Genomic DNA, 23,077 nt, shown 5'->3' with positions numbered 1-23,077 from the left:
CCTGAAAGGATGTCAACCGTCTTCCTCTAGAGAGTTAACACTGCTGAACAGATCTTTAATGTGGTTGTTCTCAGCTCCTCCCCAGCCCATAATATGGACAGCCTCACCTGCTCTGTGGTTGCAGTTTGTAATTTATATCTTATGACAACATTTTTACAAAGCGCCCATATGCTTGTATTCACTTCTGTGCTGAGAGTTAGATGAGAAGGTCTATTAGAAAAGCTAGATTCAGGAGACTTGCTTAAAGACTGGAAGCAGCGGTCGTACTCCACAATGAGGTTGCCAGGGAACTATAGAGTAAACTCCAGGATGAATGAACACTGTAGACCTGAAGCTGCTGGGGAATATTGTGAAAATGGATGAATATGGAGCTTGACGCCGGGTTTACACCGGACGCGGAAGCGCCGCGCCAAGAAAAGCCAGGTGCCTCCTTTCCACCCCCGTTACACAATTGTGCTGTTCACATCGGCTGCGACTCGCGCCCTGCACCGATGGTTTCCACGTCACGTCTATTTTTTCCGCTCGCCGCGAGCGTATCGCGCCAGGAAACACACTGAAAAATTATTTTAAAGGGGACATAGCATGCCCATTTTACCACAAGTTGATATGGTTCCTTGGGGTCTTAATGAAATGTCTGTAACATACTTTGGTCAAAATACCACAAGGATCATTTAAAACAGCCCTCCACAGAGTGACCTGTTTTGAGTGCCTGTTCCTTTAAATGCTAATGAGCCAGCTCCCCCCTCCCCCCTCTCCCCCCATGATTTTAAACGATATAAATTACATATTTTATATGATATAAATTATCAAATATGCATCCCATACTTTGTATTCCCCTTCTGTTGTCCTGGAGTTTTAATTTTCCCAATCACATAATTAAATGTCTCCCTCTGCCCATCCACTACAAGCACACAAGCAGACAGACAGAGAGAGAAAGAGAGGTGGGGGGGCTATGAAGACCATCATTTACCCCCGAACCCCGACATGCAACGGGTACAACAACAAGCGGAGAAAGCAGAATCGCAGGCTGACCTTATATATACAGTCTATGGGGTGACCAGCGTGGAGAAATGCACGTCCCGTGTGACCAGCCAGGCGGCTGCGCGCTTGAGAACGGCGCTGCGCTGCCTCGCAGCGGCGCTTCCGCGTCCGGTGTACCCCGGCGTAACGAGTGGGGGGGCTCTGTGTCTTTGTGCCAGTGTTACAGTAGGGCTGAACACTGCGGAAGTCTTCCACACTGCTGGCTGTGTGGCGCTGACACAAATTCCAGCTCACGCATGGGAGAGCGAGCGGTCGCGCCCGAGCAACTGCTGCAGCCTCCCAGTCCCAACGATCCAGACATATGCCACATGTGAGTGAATCGCGGGCTGACCAGCGGAGAAATGCTCGTCCCGTGTGAACAGCCAGGCGGCTGCGCGCTTGGGAACAGCGCTGCGCTGCCTCGCTGCGTCCGGTGTAAACCCGGCGTAAGGAGTGGGGGGGGACGGGGGCCAAGACCATGTAGGGAGACTTCCAGTGCCTTGTTACGACACAAAACCCAGGAAGCTCAATCGAGTCGCTCAAGCATGACGTTTCTGACTTAGAGGAACTATAACAAAACGCGCGAGTGTTTTTTTCCCAGAGTTTTTGGGTTGGTAGACATGCCAGATACCCACATTAACCTGTAGAAGCACGGAGAAATGCGCGTCTGATGTGAACAGCCAGGCGGCTGCGCGCTTGAGAATGGCGCTGCGCTGCGCGGCGCTTCCGGTGTAAACCCGCCGTGAGTCTTTTGGTCATTTGCCAAATTAATTCAAACAAAGGCTAGATCCATATAACTACATTTTAATTTGAAAATCCCCTGCTAAGGATATGCCTGCCCTCTGCACTACTCTAGAGTTTTAGAGCTGCTAAAACGAAGAAGTTCGTAGACGCTGCTGACCCATTTTTAGATTTAAAACTTTTGGGCAGCATTCTAGTCTGGATTGGTAGAAATGGTGATGTTTGCAAACAAAGTAGAGTCTCACAACCAATTGCTGATTGGGTCTTTAACAACGTAAACTTCACTGATTTGTCAGGGTCCTATTACAGCATTTGCTTCCGCTACCAGTGTAGAACGCAAAATGGATAATTCAATTACAAACAACCCTGTTGTCTTTGCTGGCAGATGTTGTAAATTTAAATTCTGCATTTTACAATGATACAACTGTTATGTGTAAAAGAAAAGCTGTTATTCGAGCAATCCATGGCAATTTTGCAACTAACAAACAAATGCTTCCTGTTTACTCATGCCCAGCATACGCCTCACGTACGCTGGGCATGCATGTGCAGGCGTGTCAGTTTGGACGTAGATTAAAACTGATACAGAGCCAAAATGCTTTTGTGGACAGAGATTGTAAAACATAAAGTATGGATGTAGCCATTGTTGAAAATCTTTAAAAACCGTCAGTGAAGAGCTATAATGATTCCAATTTGTCTCATATATGGAAAGCAATTTACTGTTTTAGAAAGGTTGATGTAAGAAATACTAAATGAGAGATCACAGTTGACATAATGCTTCCGCGTCTGTCTCTGTTGACATAATGCTTCCGACAGGCAGGTGGACCGCTCGCAGTTTCCCCCTGCTTGCAGTATTTGTGCTCGGCTAAGCTATACATCTGCTGGCTCTAGCTTCATACTTGATGTTCATTGAGACTTATATTGATCTACTCATCTAATTCTTGGCAAGACAAACACATTAATGCCAAACTATTCATTTAACCTAATTGATGCTAAACAATGCACACATTCCCAATGTTGAAAAAGTGTTAAGTAACCACACATTTCCACCTTCAACCAATGATACTATCCTGTTAAAGTTGTTGGGCATCACAGTACAGTTATATAATTGGTGGCCAGTACAGGGAAGGGTGATCTGTGATGGGCAACTTCTGTCAGGACATCATGATCATCATGTTTCAATAATCAGTGACACTACATGACACATAGTGAATGTTAATGACCTGTTACTCGAAGACATGACTGTTGCCCAATCACTGGCCTCCATAGAGGGAGGGCGGGACAAGCAGGGCCAATCAGAGAAGCCATGGGTGATTTGTAAACAGGACACGATAATTCAGCAAAAGAGCAAAACATGGAAACAGTGTTAGACTCAGTGCACACAACCATATGTTTGAGGCACTAACACAATAGACAATTCAAATGGCAGCCATTTTCCTGACACCACGCTCAGGGTGGGAAGCTCGATGATGTCCTGCTGTAAGTCATTTAAACAGAGAATCTGACAAACTGTTCTCATTTCACTGCCCCCTGACGGATCAGGAACTGAAAAGACAATGGATAGTTGAAATCCTGAAGGTTATATGTTTCAATGATAATTAACATAGCTCTAGCTACCATGACAAAACAGCTAACGTTAGCCTTCAATGACTTCTTGGCTAACATCACTGTTTAATAACATTATGTGATACAATGGGAAATACTTTTTAATCCTGAAATATCACTGCACTTCTGGGATTTGAGCCTGGAAGAAAAAAACACTGGAATCTAGCTTGTTATCTAATGCTAATTGCTGGAGCCACAACCTAGTTTTTGTTTGATTTATTTGATTTGTATGCAGTACTCTGGTGATCATATGTAATATAATATCTGAACACATATGTCTGTCACTGTCACATATGGTTACATTGTGTTTAACTGAATTTGCTAATGGAAACTGGTCGTTGGTTGAATTGAAATATAGACTGGTTACCTGTGTTAAGGTGAATATAATAATGATAATGATGAACAACATTGACAGTGTTGTGAGGTACATAAATAGGTCACTGTACTCAAAGATATACAACACACTGGACATGGTTTACATGGTTTCCATATGAAAACATGTAGTTCAAATATGTAGTTTAACCTTGAAACACCTATTGTGCGTTCACTTACTGATCAGTTATGGACCTATGGTTTGTCAGATTCTCTGTGTTTGTATGACTTATAAACCTGGACCACAGCAGCAAAACCTTATTCTGTTCATAACAGCATTTGAGCTTGAGAACAGGAAAATGGCCACTGTGTGAATAAGGTCTATGATTTGGCGTTCTGACCTATTTGTGACTTCAGATCATCAAATTTTACACTGTACATTTAATTTTCTTGGGCTACACCAACTTCTTCGAGTATCTTGCAAGAGTTGAGCTGAGTGAACGTGTCCTGTGTGCAGGAAGAGGCCAGATATTGACTACTCAGTATCTCTTGGAAGATCAATATGTGACAAGAAGCCAAGACATTAACAGATCAGAGAGGCAGGGAGAAGCAGCTGAAGCGGTGAGCCTGGAAGAGAACAGAATAAACAGCACAAGTGTTTGAGGTGTGACAGTCTATCCTATCCGTCTGGTGGACGTAGTGGTTGGCTGTAAGCTGTAGGTGCCTCCCAGGAGTCAGGTGTTGATAAGTGTGAGTGGGTGGAGTGCGGAAATATTTCTTTATGCTGTGGTTTGTTTTCGGTGGAGACAGAGACTTTGCTCAAGAAGCATCCCAGATACGATTTTTAATAGTTCCAAGAGCACATTCTCATTTCAGGCAATGTCTGTGCCTCACCAGCTATCTGCTGTGGAACTGGTTAGTGTTTGTAAAATAATGTGTTGCTGTTGAGTGAGCGGCTGCAGTGAACCAGTGATCACTTGTGATCACAGTATGCTGCAACAGCAAAACAGCAGTGCTATTTTTAACGTGCATGTAGCCGCTAAACACAACGTCATGCTTGGAAAGAATACACAAAACTAACCCTCCAATTCTAGTGTACAAATTTAACTAGTGACACTACTGTGCATATGTCAGTAGCATGCGCAAGTGCACACCTGTAAACCAGGCTTTCCCTTGTTTTGTCCTGCGGACTCGGGGGCAGTGTTACACAGCACAGTAGAATGCTGTGTTTTTTGGTTTTTCAACAGTCTGAGCTGAATATGAACACTGAGAGTTCTGTTGTCTTCATGTTGCATACAACTGGACTGGAACTTTGACCTAACTTCAAACCCAGGAGTGTATTTCAAACTCAAAATCAGGCAGTAGTTCAGCTGTTTACTAAACCTCACCCCCAAGTCACAGCTTAGTGAGTGTACCTAGGTGCATGGCAGGCCTGTCAAGCTTTGGATTTACATGGAGCTGCAGTGAGAGAGCGACTCTGCATTAAGAGGGTGTGGAAGTCTTTCTTTTTCTTTTAGACGAAAAGTACAAACTAAAGTGCAAAAGTGTAAAGGAATTAATTAAACAGTGTCTATCTACGGGATGGCTGTCATTATTTATTCGAAACCTTAATTTGAGCTTTGGGGGCTCCAATTTAAGATTATCTTTCATTCCATGTCTTATTTTTGGGTATGTAATAAAGTGCATATTTAAGACCCTTTTACATTATTTTTGTTTCAAAAGAATCAGAAACATTAAAAAGTCCGGAGCTAATGTTAACTTAACTAACTTAGTCATCTAGAAATGAGAAAGCTTTTTAAAAATCTATTTCTGTCTCAAATCAGGAACCCACCGTTTCAAAAAGCACTCAGAATTTGAGGTTAACAATCTATCACCATTATCATTATAAGTGCAGATGTGCAGTGCTAAGATGGAAAGCTTGACAGGTGCAGTAGGTAAAGGAGGTTGGGCTTCATTAGTCAAAAATAAAATAGAGGGACATCTATGTCTAAGACACACATGTAGCATGAACGTTGTCGGTGTGCTGTTGGTGGCTTTGTTTTAGTGGCTACATTGCATGCCGGAGCTACAGCACGGAGCATGCTCTCTGGGACTGTAACTGTAATGAGTCTCACGAAGGAGGCGTGGGCACAGGAACGGCCACTGGTGCCGTAGCCGCTGGTGCCGTAGCCGCTGGTGCCGTAGCCGCTGGTGCAGTAGCCGCTGGGGCAGTCGTCCCCGACCCCGTCGCCGGCTTGGGCACCGGCGAGGGCGAGGACGAGGACGCCAGTATTTGCTGCAAGCGGCGTTTGGGCTGCAGAACCTTCAGAGGGTTGAATCTGAGGAAGAGAGACGAGAGAGAGGAGGACACCACAGCTACAGAGTGAGCTGCGGTGGCTAAACACACTGGCATGGCAAGTAAACCACTATTACCACAACAAATATACATCTTGGCTCTATAGTTTATGAGGGAATTTATCTGCCTGTAATCCACATATAAAACCTGAAACACCTGAATGAGAATAGTGATTAAAACACAAACTTTATTACAGGTGGAGTTTTGACAATATGTGAGAAATTTCTTAGGTTCAGATTATTGAGCTCATGAGCCATGATGCCAAACTGAATGATAACATATTAATCATTGAAAACATCAAGCATAAGGGCACGTCCACACATAGGCGAATGTGAAGTGAATATCACAGGTCAAAGTTCACTTAGGTTGAACTCCACATAAAGCCTTGATATGATTTGCCTCGCCATAGGAAGCAAATGTTTTATTCGCCTCCTTGCTCTCACGGGTTGTAAGTGAAGGGAAGCAAAGGTTTGCCACTTATACGTTCACGTATGTGTGACCGGGCCCAAATACAAACATGCTCTTTACAACGTTACTGGAGCATTTGTGTTGCAAAGACAGAAAACTGACGTCCGAACCTACATGCCTTAATGGATGGAGAAGTCATCAGTGTTTCCTACAGACCATAAAATCTCAATAATGCATTCTCATCCTTTAACCCATGTCCAGTGAACAGGCTAAGGAAGTTCCCGTAGCTGTGGGAGAAAATACATCAACATACATACTTGATAAACTGAGTTCAGGTTGCAGTAAACTTGCTGCTCATTGGTCAGTCTGTAGGAGGTAGCTGAGTACATCTTTTTTATATTAAGCCCACCTCACTATCAAATATACCAGAGCAGTTCCAGCAGCAGCATCAGGCGAGAAAACAGAAAAGCGGTAAACTGCAGACATGACATTACTGCAAAAGAAGATAAAGTGAGAGAGAGAAGCTGTTTTCAGACATGAATTTGGGAGGAGGTCTGAAGAATTGGATCCGGACTTTCTCCGGAGTTTGTCTTTCACACATGAACAACGCAGCAGGAGATTCTCATAAATCTAAAAATCTGTGAAATTGGGTAACAACTTGAATCCATCTTTTTACCTTATTTTTCATCTCCACTGTATCATTTAACCCATGGCTTTGTCTGGAGGACCATGTGTATGCCAATGCATGCAGTGCACACAATTTCAGTTTCTATCCTCATTTTTTACTGAATTGTTTCCATGAACCCGTTGTAAATACATCACAAAATTACAAACATAAAAATAAGCCAATTGAGGATTCCCACTAAACATAAAAAGCTCTCTGGGATTATACTTATCAAGGAAATATGAGGGGAAAGGCTAGAACAGTGGTCGCCAACCTGTCGATCGCGATCTACCGGTCGATCTCGACAGTCATTACCGTCGATCCCCGAACTCTCAGGCTGCGGTTGTGTGTCGGTTGGCTGTTGTTCACACGCGCTGTGTGTCCGCTACTGGCGGAAGAGCTGCTGGCTTATCTACTGCATTTCCTTCAAGTGTAGGGTTTGGGAAGTGTAGACAGATAAACATTGTGGTTCACAGTAGAATAAATAGAGATAATTATCTTTCACCTGATTTTTATCAGATGAGTTTAACACTTTTTGTTTGCTTTTCAAAATAAAAGCACTCCAGCGTTTCTGTTGAAGGAATCCATTCTATTGTTTAAAAAGCGTTTTTTATTGTGAAATATTTGCAGTAGCGGAAGATGCGTGGCTTCATACTGTATAGTACTGGTATTTATTTGAGTACACAGGACTAATTTTATACAAGGAAATAGTCCCATCTACGGCCATATTCGAGTCAAAGAAAAAAGAAAAAAAAAACATTGTGCTGCAGTAGCAGCTCCTCTGCAAAACATATTGTTGAACTGAAGCTAAATATTGTGCATTGAACAGATGCTGTAAATATAAATTGATATTAATGTGCAAACTGCCTCTCTTTGTGTATATTTACTTGTACATTCAGCCTTTAACAGAAATTGCAAAAAATAATAAATCAGACCCTCCTAAGTGGGTTTTTTGGAAGATATCAGGCCGGTAGATCTCGGCTTATGTTTGGAAATAAAAAGTGATCTTGTGCTCATAAAGGTTGGTGACCACTGGGCTAGAAGATGAAAAAATCAGTGCTCCTCATTGGCCACCTACCGGCGTGAGCCAGACCCAGACCTCCGATTGGCTGGAGCAGGGGCAGACATGGGGCCAGAAACCACAACCGTACGTTTCTTCTTTGGTCCTCACGCTCTCTTTTCTCTCTGTTCCTCCTCAGTTGAGCCTGGAGCCTGCAGAAGGAAACAGACGGTAAGTGACCACACCCACCCAGGAAGAAAAGAGAGTCAATTTATGATTTAAGTCATCAAAACATATAATAAAAGTTCACATTGTTTTTAACGTCCTGAAACCCGTCGGGTCCCCCAGTGGACACAGACGAGGTAACGTATACGAAATAAAGTTTGGTCAATATGAACATGCTATACCTCTTTAGAACGGGTAGAAGCTCCACAAAACGACCATAACATCCATTTTCAACTAAATCAAAAACACCATGCATCTAAATCAACATGTATGATGTCCATAACATCATATTTCATGCTCATAACACAAGCCCAGATTCCACAGAATGAAAAAAAAAAATGTTCACATCAAAAAGCGACCAATAGAAGCAAGTCATAACTCTGATGTGTTGTCATGATAAGTTTTGTTTTAGGCCATACCTCTGGTAAAGCCGCTAATCCAATGTCTTTCAATGTTCTTCTTATCTCGGTTTACTGGCAGTCCTGACTAAAAACCTCTCTAACTTTGCTCTGCTTCACTTTTTCAGAATAAAATGTGGCACTGATAATATTCAGATGTTATGCTATGGCTTTCTAGCGATTTGGTTCTACAACTGCATGATTTCATAGGGAATATTCACTCTAAAACTGTACACATTTCTTCCGCGGAAATTAAACCTTTCATTTTGGGGTACTGTGAGGAAGCTGCACTCGCTCCCTCACCAGTCAGGTCAGCTCTTTGTTTATTAATTCTGAATATTTGGTTTCTGTTAAGAATATTTGTTTCCCTGTTTGTGTTTCAGCTAAATTAGGACCCACTTTAGTTGACAAATGCATTTGTTTAAATTAAGATATTTTCATTCAAATATTTGTTTCATTGTTGTTTGCCTTGATTTGTAATCCTTGTTTTCTCTGAAGTTCACTTCCTGGTTGAGGCTGGTTCTCATGAACGCACGCACCTGAATGCCACATCTCCACGAGGTGGTGCCAATGTGGACTAAACCATGTAGGAAGGAGGAATGGGGGAAGGGAGCAATTGGTTTTGTTTTGTATTTTCTTTTCTCCTTAGGTAATATTAACTCTAGCCTTAATCCTTTGTTGTAGAGTTATTGTACTCTTTAATGTGTCAATATGATGACACTTTATTAATATTCTTGTTTCATTTAATTGTTTTCATGTTACCTTTTCTACGTAAGGGATGGTTTCACCCAAACATATTTAAAGCTATTGTTTGAGGCATTCGGCCATTTTGTCTGTGAGCTCGGGACCCTTCCATCTGTCTGTGAGTTTGGTGTAACGATGCCATGTATCTTTGTCATTTGAGAAAGTAAAATCAGAGGTCTAAACCAAGTTCTTGGACTTCTGGTCTCATTGTTAAACTTCCATTCTCCCAGACGGACTGCTCACATCCTGAGTTGAAACATCTATACCTAACAGGTGTGAGCATGTGAGCATTGTTCAGTCCTGCGAGATTAACTCTCACGTTAAGCAGTTGCAAACTGTTCAGGTCAGCAACAGTTACCGTTCACCAAAATACGCGCACATTCAATGAACAACACTCTTTTATGGAGATTCTGTTGCTTTTCTCGCATTGGGTGTGGTGGTTGTCAGAATAGCCCTTGAGAGAGGTTAACCTGGTGTTCATCTGGTTGTGGAATTTATTTCCCTCATACTTCCCTTTAACATTTCATGGACACTTGTGTCCAAGTGGTAAACTGCGATTGGTTGTCATTAAGACAATTGAGCCAGAAGCTTGTGTCAGCCATGCCCACTGTCAAGCGTGAAAGCAACACGCACGTGTGAGTGTTGTGTAAGAAGTGAAGTGCTACTCGCAATGTACTGTAATGAGGCAGTGACAACTTCATTGGTCAGCGTTGTACCTGGTATTCTATTGGTTGGGGAATTCTGACAAGGTCGTTTCAAGAAAAGAGCAAGAGCAGAAATCTGAGAGCAGACGTTGGGTGAGCAGCCAGACTGTAAAGAGATGAAGGACATTTTGCAATGACAGTTTATCTGAGTGAACAGTTCTGAGCAGGAGCAGAGCACATTGTCCGACCTTTCCATCAAGTCAACACAACGCAGACATCGCCTGACTCCATGGGTACATTTGCACGCATGCAAGTGCACGCACACAGCTTTGTGGACAGAGCAATGCCATGCTTCCATTTTCATAAACATCATTATGCAGCTGCAAAGGCCAAATGCAAAAATGTGTGAGCATCTGCATAGCTGTGGTTTTCATGGTGTATGTTGAAACAAAAAACAAAAATTAAATCCTGCCAGCATCAGTTGTGAGATGGAGAGTTAGGCTGAGAATGAGAGATGAGATAATAAAAAGATGAGATGGAAAGAAAAAGAGAGGAAACGAGGAGGATTACTCATCAATAATACATCACACACTACATGGTGTGCTCCTCAGGGTCGTGCGTGCGTGCGTGCGTGCGCGCACGCTCCAACTGCTGGGTGTTCTCTCTGCCGACCATCAACTCCTTCCTGTCTCTCCCCCCACAGACAGTGAACGTACCACACGTAGATGTAGCTCTAGTGCAAGTCTTCCTCTGCTCTCTCATTTCATTGATTGGATTCTGAAGAATGACCAGAGGTCTGATGGGGACTGTGTGTTGTATGTTGTAGCTCCATACTGGATTACAAACAAGACCCCCACTGTTAGAAGTACAGTGCAGATGATACACCACAAATGTTAATTTTGATGACGCTACACCATCATACACCATTACAACCCTACCACCACCAAAACATCCCTGGTTTCTGCCAGCAAACAGATTTATTTCTTATTAATATCTACATTCAACTTGATTTAAGGTCTATCTGCCTTACTATGCTATTGTTAGAGTTACATTAGACTCATAGAGTCATTAGAAACACCAACAATATTCTTGGAGAAGATATAGTTCAGAAACAATATCGACCGCAGACTATTTTCATTATACAGACAGATGATCAATACTCTGCACAGTCAACCACAAAGCCCAGATTCATTAATGGGCTTTTTCTTTCATGGAGAGAAACATCCCTGCAGTCTGACAGCTTCAATGTTTTAGACAAACCAGTGATGAATATAATCCAAACATATTAGAAATAATCCAGTTGAAATGGCAGCTCTGACCAGTCATTTAGGAAACAAATACAGAAATATGCTCACTGAGACGCTCATTGTGCTTTAATACTGACAAACTAACGTCTTTGTCAAGGTCGAGTCCTTTTCAAAGAAAATATACACACGCACACAAACACACACACCTGCTTACTCTGTTACAACACCTCCACCCCAAGATTTTAAGCAAGAAATTATGCACAGGCCTCTTGCAATTATATGCATAAGGTAACCAACACATAAACTCATGCACACAAACACAAAAATGGGATGATAAGTGGGGAGAAACCTGCAGTCATCACTTAAATGTGATATGCTCACTTATAGAAAACCTCATACATCCACCGACACAAAATGAAATCACAGTTGTGTACTGTATTACATCTGCACTAGTGTGACTAGTAAAAACAGTCAAATATCTATTTTCAATTTTCTTGACATTTTACTCAACTCAGTTTGACATAGGCCCATGAAGGCAGCTGTTCTCCATCTCTGGCTGCTGTGGCAACAGATCAAACCACATGACAGCTCATTATACAGGATTTATAAGTTAGGCCTGTTACGTAACACCACCCTCCGCCACAGACGGCCTGACTGAGGTCACCACGCACACAGCTGATGTAGAGAGAGAGAGAGAGAGAGAGAGAGAGAGAGAAGCCAATGAGATGAAAGGAGGAGGAGGTGGTGACACGTGTTGGGAACACACACAGGGCCATTGTTCCCTTGTGTCTGCAGCAGAGATGCTGCAGTTTCTCTTATGAAAGACAGTGTATCCTTGTCATGTAGGATAAAAGCCTTGACTAATCTCAGTTCATACAAAACAAAGTGTTAGTGCATATGTGTGTTTATGCATGAGAATACACACATACTGATGGTAGTGATAGTGTTGACAGTGAGAAGAGTTGAACTGAGAGCACAGAATACATAACAGAGAGATGAGTCCCCCTCCTCGTCCTGACTGAGCAGACTGCAGAGTTGATGTCGACGTGCACCTCACGGGTCGTCAACAAACCGATTGGGGAAGGGAGGAGCTGTGCATGTGTGTAAAAGGAAGGTGTGACTAACACCAGCTACACTCAAGAGTCTCCTTGATTTACCTGTGTAGTCCCAACGGACAAACAGGCAGATGCTGTTAAACAGGGGTTTGGGACTGTGAGACAGCTGCAGGGTCTGCGACACTAACTCACTGCTGTTAGTAAGAGACCCATTCAACGATGAGAGTGTGTTTATGTTGTGTTTGGAAACTGGAGTCTGATCAGGCACAGGGAACTTTTTTACCTCCTGTCTGTATTAACGGAGATCAACAATGTGCTGAGTCACGGTGCTGCAGTGAGCCGTACAGTGCCCTGTCATCATGTGCCGACAGTAGCTGACATTAGCTGTCACCATCCACAGATTACACAACAGAGGTGCCATAGGAAATGTAAGAAATGTCACTCAAAGAGTCACTGATAATAAACCTTATTAGCTGGGCTGTGCAGAACATGGTGCATAATGTTATTATTCTTCTCTACAAATAAAATTTAAACTTTAGTTTTATATATAACTTTATTTTTACATATGTTACAGTTGTAGTCCTGTATGATTGCTCTGTGGACCAGTACCTGGTGCTTGGTTCCTCTGGTGTTACTACCCATCCTTTTCATGTGTTGAGCCATGTGCCTACTCATCTTGCTATTGCTGCTGTGATGCCTGACAGAAGCTTCCATGTTGGACAGAGACATTAGAACACTGAGCCATAGTTGTTAGCTTAGATGTTGGGTTCTAAAGGTTCCATAGGTCCCACATCCGCTGCACATATCCTCTCTCACACGGGTTGCTTGTAGTAGCATTCCAGTAATTCCATGTTTTCCACCCTAGTCCATGATGACTTGTTGCAGTCGCCCACCTCATCAGGTTGCCCTGGTTCCCACACTTGGCTTTGTCGGAACTTTGAAAAAGCTGCTTACACTGTAAAAACGCCAACTCGTGTTTCGTTTTGACATCAAGAAGGATTAAAATATATTTCAACTTAGAAACATACATTTTGCATTATTGTGTTAAAATGTCTAAAAACGACTGGGACTATGTTATATATTTTGTTGAGTGGTGTTTGGAGCATTTTACAAACCAAGAAAAATCTATAATTTTTGTACCGGTTCCTTCTGGTTTGTGCATGGTCGTTTTCGCGTCAAAATGGACATTTTTATCCACTTTTAAGCCATGTTTTAATAAAACACATTTGAGATCTTGGTCTTTATGAACTAAATATAAATTTAATAAAATTATCCCATGCTTCTTCACGAGGTCACCAAACTTTGTCTGTTGTTGCTGTACCCTGAGTTGATAGCGTTCCAGTTGCACAGGAACAATGTGTTTGTTAGCCAGCTATCCATTGTTATCAAAAACAGTTCATAATAATGCATTATGCTGCATTTCAGGCATACTAACACTGATGCTCTTTTCACTAATTTGAGCAAAGCAATGATTTTTGTTTGTTGCCTTTTTGTAACAAATGAACAAACATATTTAAATAACTTGAAAAAGCAAGTCAAGTAAAATAAAAAAGACTTAGCAATTTCTGAAATGCTTTTGAAGTTTCCTTGAGCCAAGCTAATGAGCTGAGCTAAACTAAGCTAACTCATATTTAGTGGCTCATATTAAGTGTACAGACATGAGAGAGCTGTTGATCTTCTCATCTTATTTTGAGTGAGAAAGGGAATAAGCTTAATTCCCTGTTAATTCCTTTTGACATCTCACATAAAAAGATATATGGTTTCACATTTAGTAAAACCTTGAGCAGAGCTGCATTGCTCAGAGTCAAAGTGTCTCTGTCTGCAGAGATGATGATTCATTCTCTAATCTGGACTGACTGCACAGTCAGCAGCTTCTATTAGCATGCCGTCAGGGAAACGAGACAGTGTGACCCTTCATTTGTGCTTGTCCTGTAAATACTCACAACTGTGCACGTGACAAGCACACAAAATGTAAGGTGACATTGTATGTCATTTTTTTGGTTTTCATGAAATGTTATTTACAAGTGAAATATTATTTTTGCTGGTATTAACCATAATGGTCCATTATTGCCTTTTGGTAAGAATACAAACCTTTGTATGTAATAAAACAAAGAGTATATCAGTGTTGCCAGTAGGAGGCAGTGTGGTGAGACCTTTATTTACTTACTTTTATTTATACTTACTCATTCTGCTGAGTGAAGCTGCACTGAACAGAAGCACCTGTTGTCTGCCCTCCTTCTTTCTCACACACATGTTGACTAAAATTTGTATTCAATATTAGATAGATTAACTTTACTAACGCACTAACATGGTTTGTGTCCCAAGACAGTGCCAGTTGTAAACTTTTCATTGTGATATTAAGTAAGGAAAGAAAAAAGGTCCAAGCATGTTTAATGTTTTGGCTCTAGCACATTTCATATTTTTAAGAATTATTGTCATAGGTTCACCACCTTGTTACACAGTAGCAATGTGCTAGTTTCTTTTTGCACTATCAGTGAGGTAAATAAGGGAACATGGGAGAACCTCTAAATTACACATTTCATGGTATTGTTTTCTTTAGGTAGTTGTGAAGTTAACACTTTCTGTAGTTAATGGACTGATTACAGGTTCAATAATGCAATATGAGCTCATAATTATTGGAAAATTACGAAATGAAATGGAAAATCAGTTATATTTGAAAGTAGCATTTGGATTCAGAAAACAGAATAGAGAAAGAATATGAAAGTGGAAAGAAAAGAGCAGTTTGGCAGATTTTTAGATAACAATATGGCGATGCAAAGCTGAACTGAAGCTAAGTATGGAGCTAAATTCATACTAAAAGTACAAATACACTGCATATTGCTACTAAATGATGCTTTAGAAACAAAAAGCCTTCTGCATTTCATACAAGTCCAAAACAAATTATGAAAGTTGCTCTTGTCAGATGCTCTGGGCTGTTTCAACATGCACCGTACCGGTTGCACTCCAAATTTAGAGGCGGCTGGTTAGACTGCGCAGATCTAAACGACGGCTGTTTGACCGCAGGCCTGACTCCTGCACACCTCATTAAGTGTTTTTAGCTTCCATGGCCACAACGCCGTCATCTTCTCGTCCACAATGTCTAGTCGTGTCTGATAGTGGCGGTTGCATTCAATTGGGTTCAATTACTCAGGACATTTGTAAGAAAATCCTCAGCATGACACGATAGTGGGAAAATCTTTCTGTCTATTTGCAAACCACGCTGTTTGCAAGTGAATGGTAGGGAATTTGTGAAACATGTTTGGATGGGTTTTTTTTTAAGCTTTTGGCATGAATTTAGCTCCATACACCACCTTCAATCAGTTCTAAGTCTGACACCTGTTACACAAGAACAACATAGCATACATTCTAATTTTGATATTTCCTTTCGTAAATGAACTTGTTTATTTTTGATTTAATGATATACAGTGTTTTGACAAGTTTAGACTGAATTAGAACCTTAAAACAAATGAAAACAAACAGAGCCGAAAGTGATCGTGTTTGTCAGTTCATGTAGCGAGGTTTGGTCCTTGTAGTTTACAGCAATTGTATAAGAAAACTAGAATTACCGCACTGCTGTTGTACAGTATGCCTCCGCCCACCAGTGCAGTTTCAGTGAACATATTTCTATGTTCTTTTCCCCCCCAGATTCTTATGTCACTGTGACCTTCGACCTCTGAAACGTAATCACTTTATAGTTGAGTCCAAGTGACAACTGATCAAAAGTTGAAGAAAATCTCTCAATTAGTAGCTTCTCTAGTCCTGATGACCACTCAAGAGCTTTACAGTACAGTTTTACATTCACACAGTGCATCTATGTGCAGGACTTTCACTATGAGGGGGGGGGGGGACAATATGGGGTTCAGTATCTTGCCCAAGGACACTTCAGCATGCAGATTAGGAAATACTGGGATCAAACTGCCGACCTTTTGGTTAGAGGTGACAACTCTAACCACTGAGCTACAGCCAATATCACATTTACGAGGCAAAAAACCTTGATGCTGACCTTTGACCGGTGCATCTTTTCAATTAATCAGTGAGTCTGTTACGTGCAGCAAGGTCAGGCAGGGTCAAAGGGCCTGTGTGTTTTCCTCCCTCTTGCCTGTCTCTCTCTCTCTCTCTCTCTCTCTCCCTCTTGCCTGTCTCTCTCTCTTCCTCCCCTGTCTATCTCTCTCTCCCTCCTGCCTGTCTCTCTCTCCCTCCCCTGTCTCTCCCAGGGTTAGGGTTCTCCCAGGTGCTGCTGCCTTGGTAGATTGTGCTGCTGCATTGGCTCAGCTCATTGGTTCCCCCCGTTCCCCATCAGCCTATCAGGGCTTCAGAATAAAGGGAGCAAGCCCTCAGAGTTCCGGGCTTGTCTTGACTCGGTCTCAGATCGGCTGCTACGTGTGCTGTTTGCTATTGAGAGTATTTGTAAGGTTTGTGGTCTGAGTTTTTTTGGACAATAGGTAAGTGGGGGTACCCTATACACTTTTGCACACACTGAGTCACTTGTATAGACACACTAGGATTATTGGTTGGTGTCACCAGTGTATTTTGAGAGCTTCTTCTTAAGATAAGTTAGTAAGGCATTTTGTTTGTTTTATTTAAAAAATAGATAATAGATCAGGCCGTATTTTGTTACATTCATTTCAGTTTCCCTGACACCAAACACCCTGTCCTCATCTCCCCCACATTTGTAAAACCTATTTGTTTCTATTTTATACACATTATATATCTGTATCTAACCACAGAATGTCTTATAATAAAAAAATCGGTCAATGTAATGAGACAAAATGAGAAAAGAGAAAAGAAAATGTACAAACTGGTGACGTACTGGATTTATGCTGTTGATTCCAAGATAAGACAACATGTTTATGAATGTTGTGCTTTTTTCATAGAGATTTTGACTTGTCAGAAAAAAGTGATGGGTCTTCTCTGTCTACATCTATCAAGTGTAATAGTGAGCCAGAATGCACATTAACAAGTCCCTGAGGTTTAATTTAGCCACCCTTCATTTTAGTGACCGCAGACTCAGACCTCATAAATATGTGAGCAAGGATCTTTTACTAACATTAATCAGAGCAATATTACATCGGACTGCTACTCTTTTTCTATTACTACTAGTACACACAATATCATGTCATACAGATGTCCCATTAAAGTGCATCCCATACAGAGCCCAACTTTTAGGGTCAGGCATCTGCGAATATGCAAATCTGGGAATACGTTTAAACTTTGTATTTGCTATATGTATGCTGTATAGCCTACATATGGCGTCTCACATTCTGACACTTGTTTCTCGTATATTCAAGTTGGCACATGATTATTAGTTTTAATATGTTATTTTATGCAGCAATCAGTGCCTCTTTCGTGAACTTATAATTAACTAAATAGTAATTTACTCAGCCTGAGGGGAAAGAGGCATGTACACACTCAAAATTAGAGGGAAAATCTTTAAATCTGTAAGTCGGAGCCTTTCTTCAAGGCATGAACCAGCTGTTTAGTCAAGTCCAGCTGCCAGCGTCTGACGGCAGCAGATATCAGAACTGTACTCTCTGAAAGCAATGTTGAGCAATCACCAGAAGTAACCATGGACAGGGAGTGTTATTACAGTGTAATTATAATGTGCTGCTTGTTTAGCAACGTCAATGTTACCTTAACTATTTCGTTTGTCTTTCTCCTTAGACTTAAAGTAAGGGGATTAACAAAAGACAAAAAAGAATGGAATTTGGCTTCCGTCAGAGAAGCGGAGCTGGCTCATAGAAAAAAATTGTTCATAAGCAACACATGGTTAGGAAGTAGACCCAAAGAGAGAGGTATATTTTTCCCAAAATAAAAGCACAACATAAAAAATTTAAATTACAATATTTACTTTACACAGTAGGGTGCACGTGTGTTTTCTCACCTTTATGAGCTGGATGCTTTCCAGCTTCCTCATAGGATAAGGAAGATAAACTGGGCTCCTCTAACTGTTTGGTTTTGAGCAGCTGGTACATCTACATTGCGGTGAAGGCTATTTGAGCTGTGGAATATCAATTACTCTGCCTATTTTAAAAGCCACCGAAGCAGCTTCATTTCTAATGGAAACCATAAAGTACTTAAGTAGGCTGGATAGTAGAGTAATACAAAACTACACAAGCCTCAATTGCTCTGTGGACATGCATAAAGTCCCGGCATGAAGCGTGCAATAGTGTGGAGATAACACAGTCCAGAACATATACTCACACATTCATCAAATCCATCTTCTGTAAATGCAGGTTTAAAATAATGTTCAGCATAAGAGCACAAACAATGACATTTGGTTTTCCACCGTGCACACAGATCAGACCAATCCTGCAGAGTCACCCTCATGCTGCAGCAGATGCAGAGCAGCTGAGCTAAGATCCAGCAGAGCACAGCAATAACGCTACAGCAGAGCTTTTGCTATGCCAACCGTCAACACAGCACGCACACACGCACACAAGCACATAGGGTGAAAGGGGAAAAGAAGGGAGAGGAGAACATAACATATTTTCTTGAACCTCAAACAATCTTTTATAATCAGCTGTTCACTGATCTGAGATAAAGCCCAGTTTTGTCCGACCCTTTACACCAGTCTCACTGGACTCTGACAGGAATTAACCCTCATTTGGATGAAGGTTCTGGGTAAACTACATGGCATTAGTTTGACTGCTCTTTAATGTGAGCCATCTGGGAATCTCCTATCTGAGCTTAATTAGGCCAAAACCTCAAAATATCTTCTGTCATGAGTTTGTCATTAGTAAGCCAAGCAGCAGCGATTAAAAGTGCGCCTGAGCAGCCTAAATGATCATGCTAAATGTATTTGTAAACTATTTTTTATCAAAAGCAAGACAAGCATTGATAAAAAAAGGAAATCAATATCTGCAATCACATTAATACTATGTGGGAGGAGACAGGTGGCTACACCCATTGCTCCTCTACATTAGGCTCCATTCTGGATGAAGATGCACTGACATTTTCATGCTAAAAGTAAAACCATATCTTCACGGTGATATAGCAAACTTTAGAAAATGTTGCCTTTGTGCACATCCAATAGACATTAAACAGCAATAGCATTTTAAGTTGTGTTTCTGGCCACTGGCCTCATGCCTTGTTTACATTAATGTAGATATTTTTTTGAACAGATATTTCCCCTTTCATTTAAAAAAGACTGCAAATGCTATAATAAGAATGCAACGCCAGTAGGTGGCGATAAAATCAACATCAATGATCTGTCAAAGAAGAACACTGTGGTCCAAGTAATATTGCAGACTGAGAATGTTGGTGCAACGATACAGAATTTAGCTGCAAAAATAACCTAGACCTGGCAGTGCAAACCAATCATAGAAACCGGCATTTCACCGCCTACAGTCATTGTTTCCAAATACTCGTTTTACATGTACACACAAAAACATGGAAACCAGTTTTTTGAAAATCTGCACTTTGGAAGGCATTTGCAAAATCTCTGTTTTAGTAACTTAAAATGCAATTTGACACAGGAAAAAGTTCATTTTGTAAAATATCTGCATTAGTGTGGAAAGGGCATCATATTCACTCACTATTTGTTCCAAAACAGTGAAGCTGTGGACTGTAAAACCAAAACAGTAAAGTAAAGCACAAAGACACAAAAATGATGGACTCTCGAGCTGAGAGGAATAAAAGTCATGTTACACAGTCATTTGTTTAATTGTTAATGTAAAAATATTGAATATTGACCCTTTTTAAGAGTCACAAATAAAGGCTACAAAGATGCTTATATTATTATAAGACATGCAGATTGGGGTTAGCTTAATTAGCTTAAATTGATTATAGGTATGAATGTGAGTGTAAATAGTTATTTGTTTGTATGTTGGACCTGTGATACGCTGGCGCGCTCTCGTTAGCTTCCCCCAACAAAAAAAGCTTTTAAAAAGTCACGCTGTGCTACCTGCTCAGCACCAACAGCTGAAAGAAACCTTTAGATATGAATTGAGGAACATTATATGGCAGCTGAGGAGCAAGATTTGTCCCTTAGGAGCACTTACATGTTGGAGGCTTCAACGGAAATGCTGCTTTGCTTTGTGTTAAATAAGGCTGAAGTTGAGAAAACAACTTCTCCAGCGGTAGCTCGGGCACCAGCCAATCAAAATGCATTCATGCAAATATTAAGCATGGGTGATAGCCAATCAAATCATGTTCATGCGAATACGGGACTGGCCTGTCATTGATCGTCAAAATGACCCTGGAGAGACAGTAGGTCATCTGGTTTTACAGTTCATTTCTTGTGTACTCCCCTTTAGCATCGTATGGACAGTTAGCATGACACGTTGGCAGGAAACCTGGCTATGTTGTTTGTCCAGAGTGGGACACTGTGATTGTACTGTCCAGGAATCTTGAGTAGACATTGATGTTCTTTAAAAGGTGACAAATCCAAGTTGTTTGGGGACCACTGGCCTGGGCCATAGAGCATAACTATCTCATTTACCTTTACCGATATTTTCATCCATGCACACATGCATGCCCTGTTTCAGGCCACAGCTGCTCAGCTTTTAGTAACATCCTCTCTAATTTAACATTGTGCAAACAACTGTTGCTTCTCATTCAGGATAAAACCACTTTGATGAAAATGACGCTCCTCCCTGGCAGCGACTGCAGCCCTGGTGTGACGAGCAACACAACAATCCAGATGGGACTGATGGCTACATGCTCTGCGTTTAAGATGAATGAAAAACAATCATCAGGTGCCTTTGGAGAATTTGCACAAATAGAGACCTGGAATTAACTGCAGCATTTGTGAGACCACTGCAATGATGTTGCACTCTTAAGGATCAATTCTAGGTTGTGGTGGTAATTGTTGAAAAAAGGGTTGAATTAGAGATTTTCCCTGCATGGGCACATCTGATCAAACACCATGCAGTGCAGACGAATGCCAAGTCACCATGGTGACGGTCAGTCCGCCACTTGAGAGGAGTGTGAGTAGGAGAGCTGCCATTGGTTGTGAAGGCTGAGGTACAGGATGGAGGAACCTGCTGCTGACAAGATGGCCATGCTGCAAAGGACAAGAGTGACCTGCACCAAAGGACAGTAAACAACATCAAGCTCTGCCTCTGTGCTCGAGACTTGTTTTGCTTCCTCATCCCTGCATCCACACACTACACAGCGCATATGAACTTATAGATAAAAAGCCTGTTCCAATGGCTGAAAGGATTACAGCACAGGACTACGAGTGCAGGACCAGGGGGCACTACTTAATAGAGACATAGAAAAAACTAAATAGAAACAACAACAGACACTCTATTTCACTACAAAGAGACTTAAAAAAACTACTAAGAAACAAACTGACAACAAAAAGCTCCAAAATGATCAAGGAGACACAAAATGACTATGGCTCCTATGTTGTCTCTTATCTGTTCCCATGGGCCCATTGTCTTAACCCAAAATAATAAGTATTTGGGGTACAGAGGAAGTAGATTGTAAGACCATCGGTTGTCATTAGCTGTCAAAAATAAATCCTGTGTTTTTGTGCCAAGGTTATTCAAGAAGATCTGAAAGAGTCTGCAGGACATTCAGTCCTCACGGTATCCAGTCATTCATTCATTAAGAAATGTGCTTCCAGGCTTTTACTCTTACGACTGCTTACGAATGCTGCAAGGTCAAACTGCAGCGGCGGCCAAGCTGTCACGACTTCACTGCCTACAAACATGGATGACACCTACTTTGGCTCCAAGACACAGAGAGCTCTCTCTCCGGCCACCGACCTTTACCAGAGGGGACTACTATGAAACACATTGCCTGTTATTACCCGGTGCAAACATGGGTCTGACACACACCCACAGGCCCTGGAGGGGGTTACGCGCTCAGACATGGGCGCACAGGATGACAACACGCGCAAACATCTGGAGGAGCGCAGTGCGCAGCATCCCTCCATCAGCTGCATCAACATAAACAGACTCTGCAGGAAATAGTCTGATCCCTGGGAAACACGCACGGCCTCAAACGAACGCGATGCTCCACACATTTCCCGCACGATACTCAACTCATCGGTTATTATTGACGCACGCTGCACTTCCCATTCCACAGAAGCGACCTCCGCAAAACGACAGCTCTGCAGCGGCCACTGGTGATTTCAATGACGCGCCCTGGCCTTACCTGTGCCCGCTTCCCTGTGTGTGTGTGTGGCTCTCACTCCTGTCGTAGCTCCATCGCTTCGCTTTTTCATCGTCGGCCCGCTGCGCTTCTTCACCGGGAGCTCCGCTGGATGGAGCCGTGGTCCAGGCGCACACGCCCGGGGAGGAGGGGAGAGGAGGGGCGGAGAGGAGAGGGGCAGGCTGGGGAGGCAGGAGGTGCGCTGGATGGCTACTGCGTGAGGAGGAGAGGCACAAGGGGATGTGGACGGAAGCACATGCGTCACGTTACGTCGGGTTTCCGTTTAAAGGGAAACTCCACTGCATTTGTTAAAGCTTCAGGCCCGTCCAGCTCCTCACAAAAACACTTTGATTCAGCATCAACACTTTGAGACACATAAGTTATCACTAAATCCAACAAAACTAAATGTAACATACTGCAGTATTATGTGTCACAGAATCCAATTTGCATTTTAATTTATTTCATTTGACAGTGTTTAGTTTTAAAAAACGTGGAGGTAATGATGTCTGATCTACTGAGCTGACCACATGGCTTTCATAACACTGCCATACAAGCCGGTAGCCAGTCAGATTTAGCTTTAG

General features: G+C 42.0%; 1 protein-coding gene across 7 annotated transcripts in view; it reads right to left on the bottom strand.

Moving 5' to 3' along the window:
* snphb (syntaphilin b) overlaps positions 1–22,731 on the bottom strand; it is a 28,272-nt gene extending 5,541 nt beyond the window's left edge. For 2 of the 7 annotated variants that reach the window (XM_034591302.1, XM_034591305.1), the window contains exons 1-4: positions 22,500–22,731; positions 8,161–8,294; positions 5,882–5,993; positions 5,790–5,851 (exon numbers count right to left, since the gene is read on the bottom strand). In XM_034591302.1, the coding sequence (XP_034447193.1) occupies positions 5,790–5,851; positions 5,882–5,993; positions 8,161–8,210 (224 nt within the window). In that variant the 5' untranslated portion in view covers positions 8,211–8,294; positions 22,500–22,731. Of the gene's footprint in view, positions 1–5,789; positions 5,994–8,160; positions 8,295–22,066; positions 22,368–22,499 lie in introns of those variants that run through there. The other 5 variants (XM_034591300.1, XM_034591303.1, XM_034591304.1 and 2 more) reach the window with 3 other exon arrangements.
* Positions 22,732–23,077: the final 346 nt, after the last annotated feature.

The sequence above is a fragment of the Hippoglossus hippoglossus genome, chromosome 7 (genome assembly GCF_009819705.1).
Source record: "Hippoglossus hippoglossus isolate fHipHip1 chromosome 7, fHipHip1.pri, whole genome shotgun sequence".
Classification (NCBI taxonomy): domain Eukaryota; kingdom Metazoa; phylum Chordata; class Actinopteri; order Pleuronectiformes; family Pleuronectidae; genus Hippoglossus; species Hippoglossus hippoglossus.
This window is presented reverse-complemented; position numbering and strand designations above follow the sequence as displayed.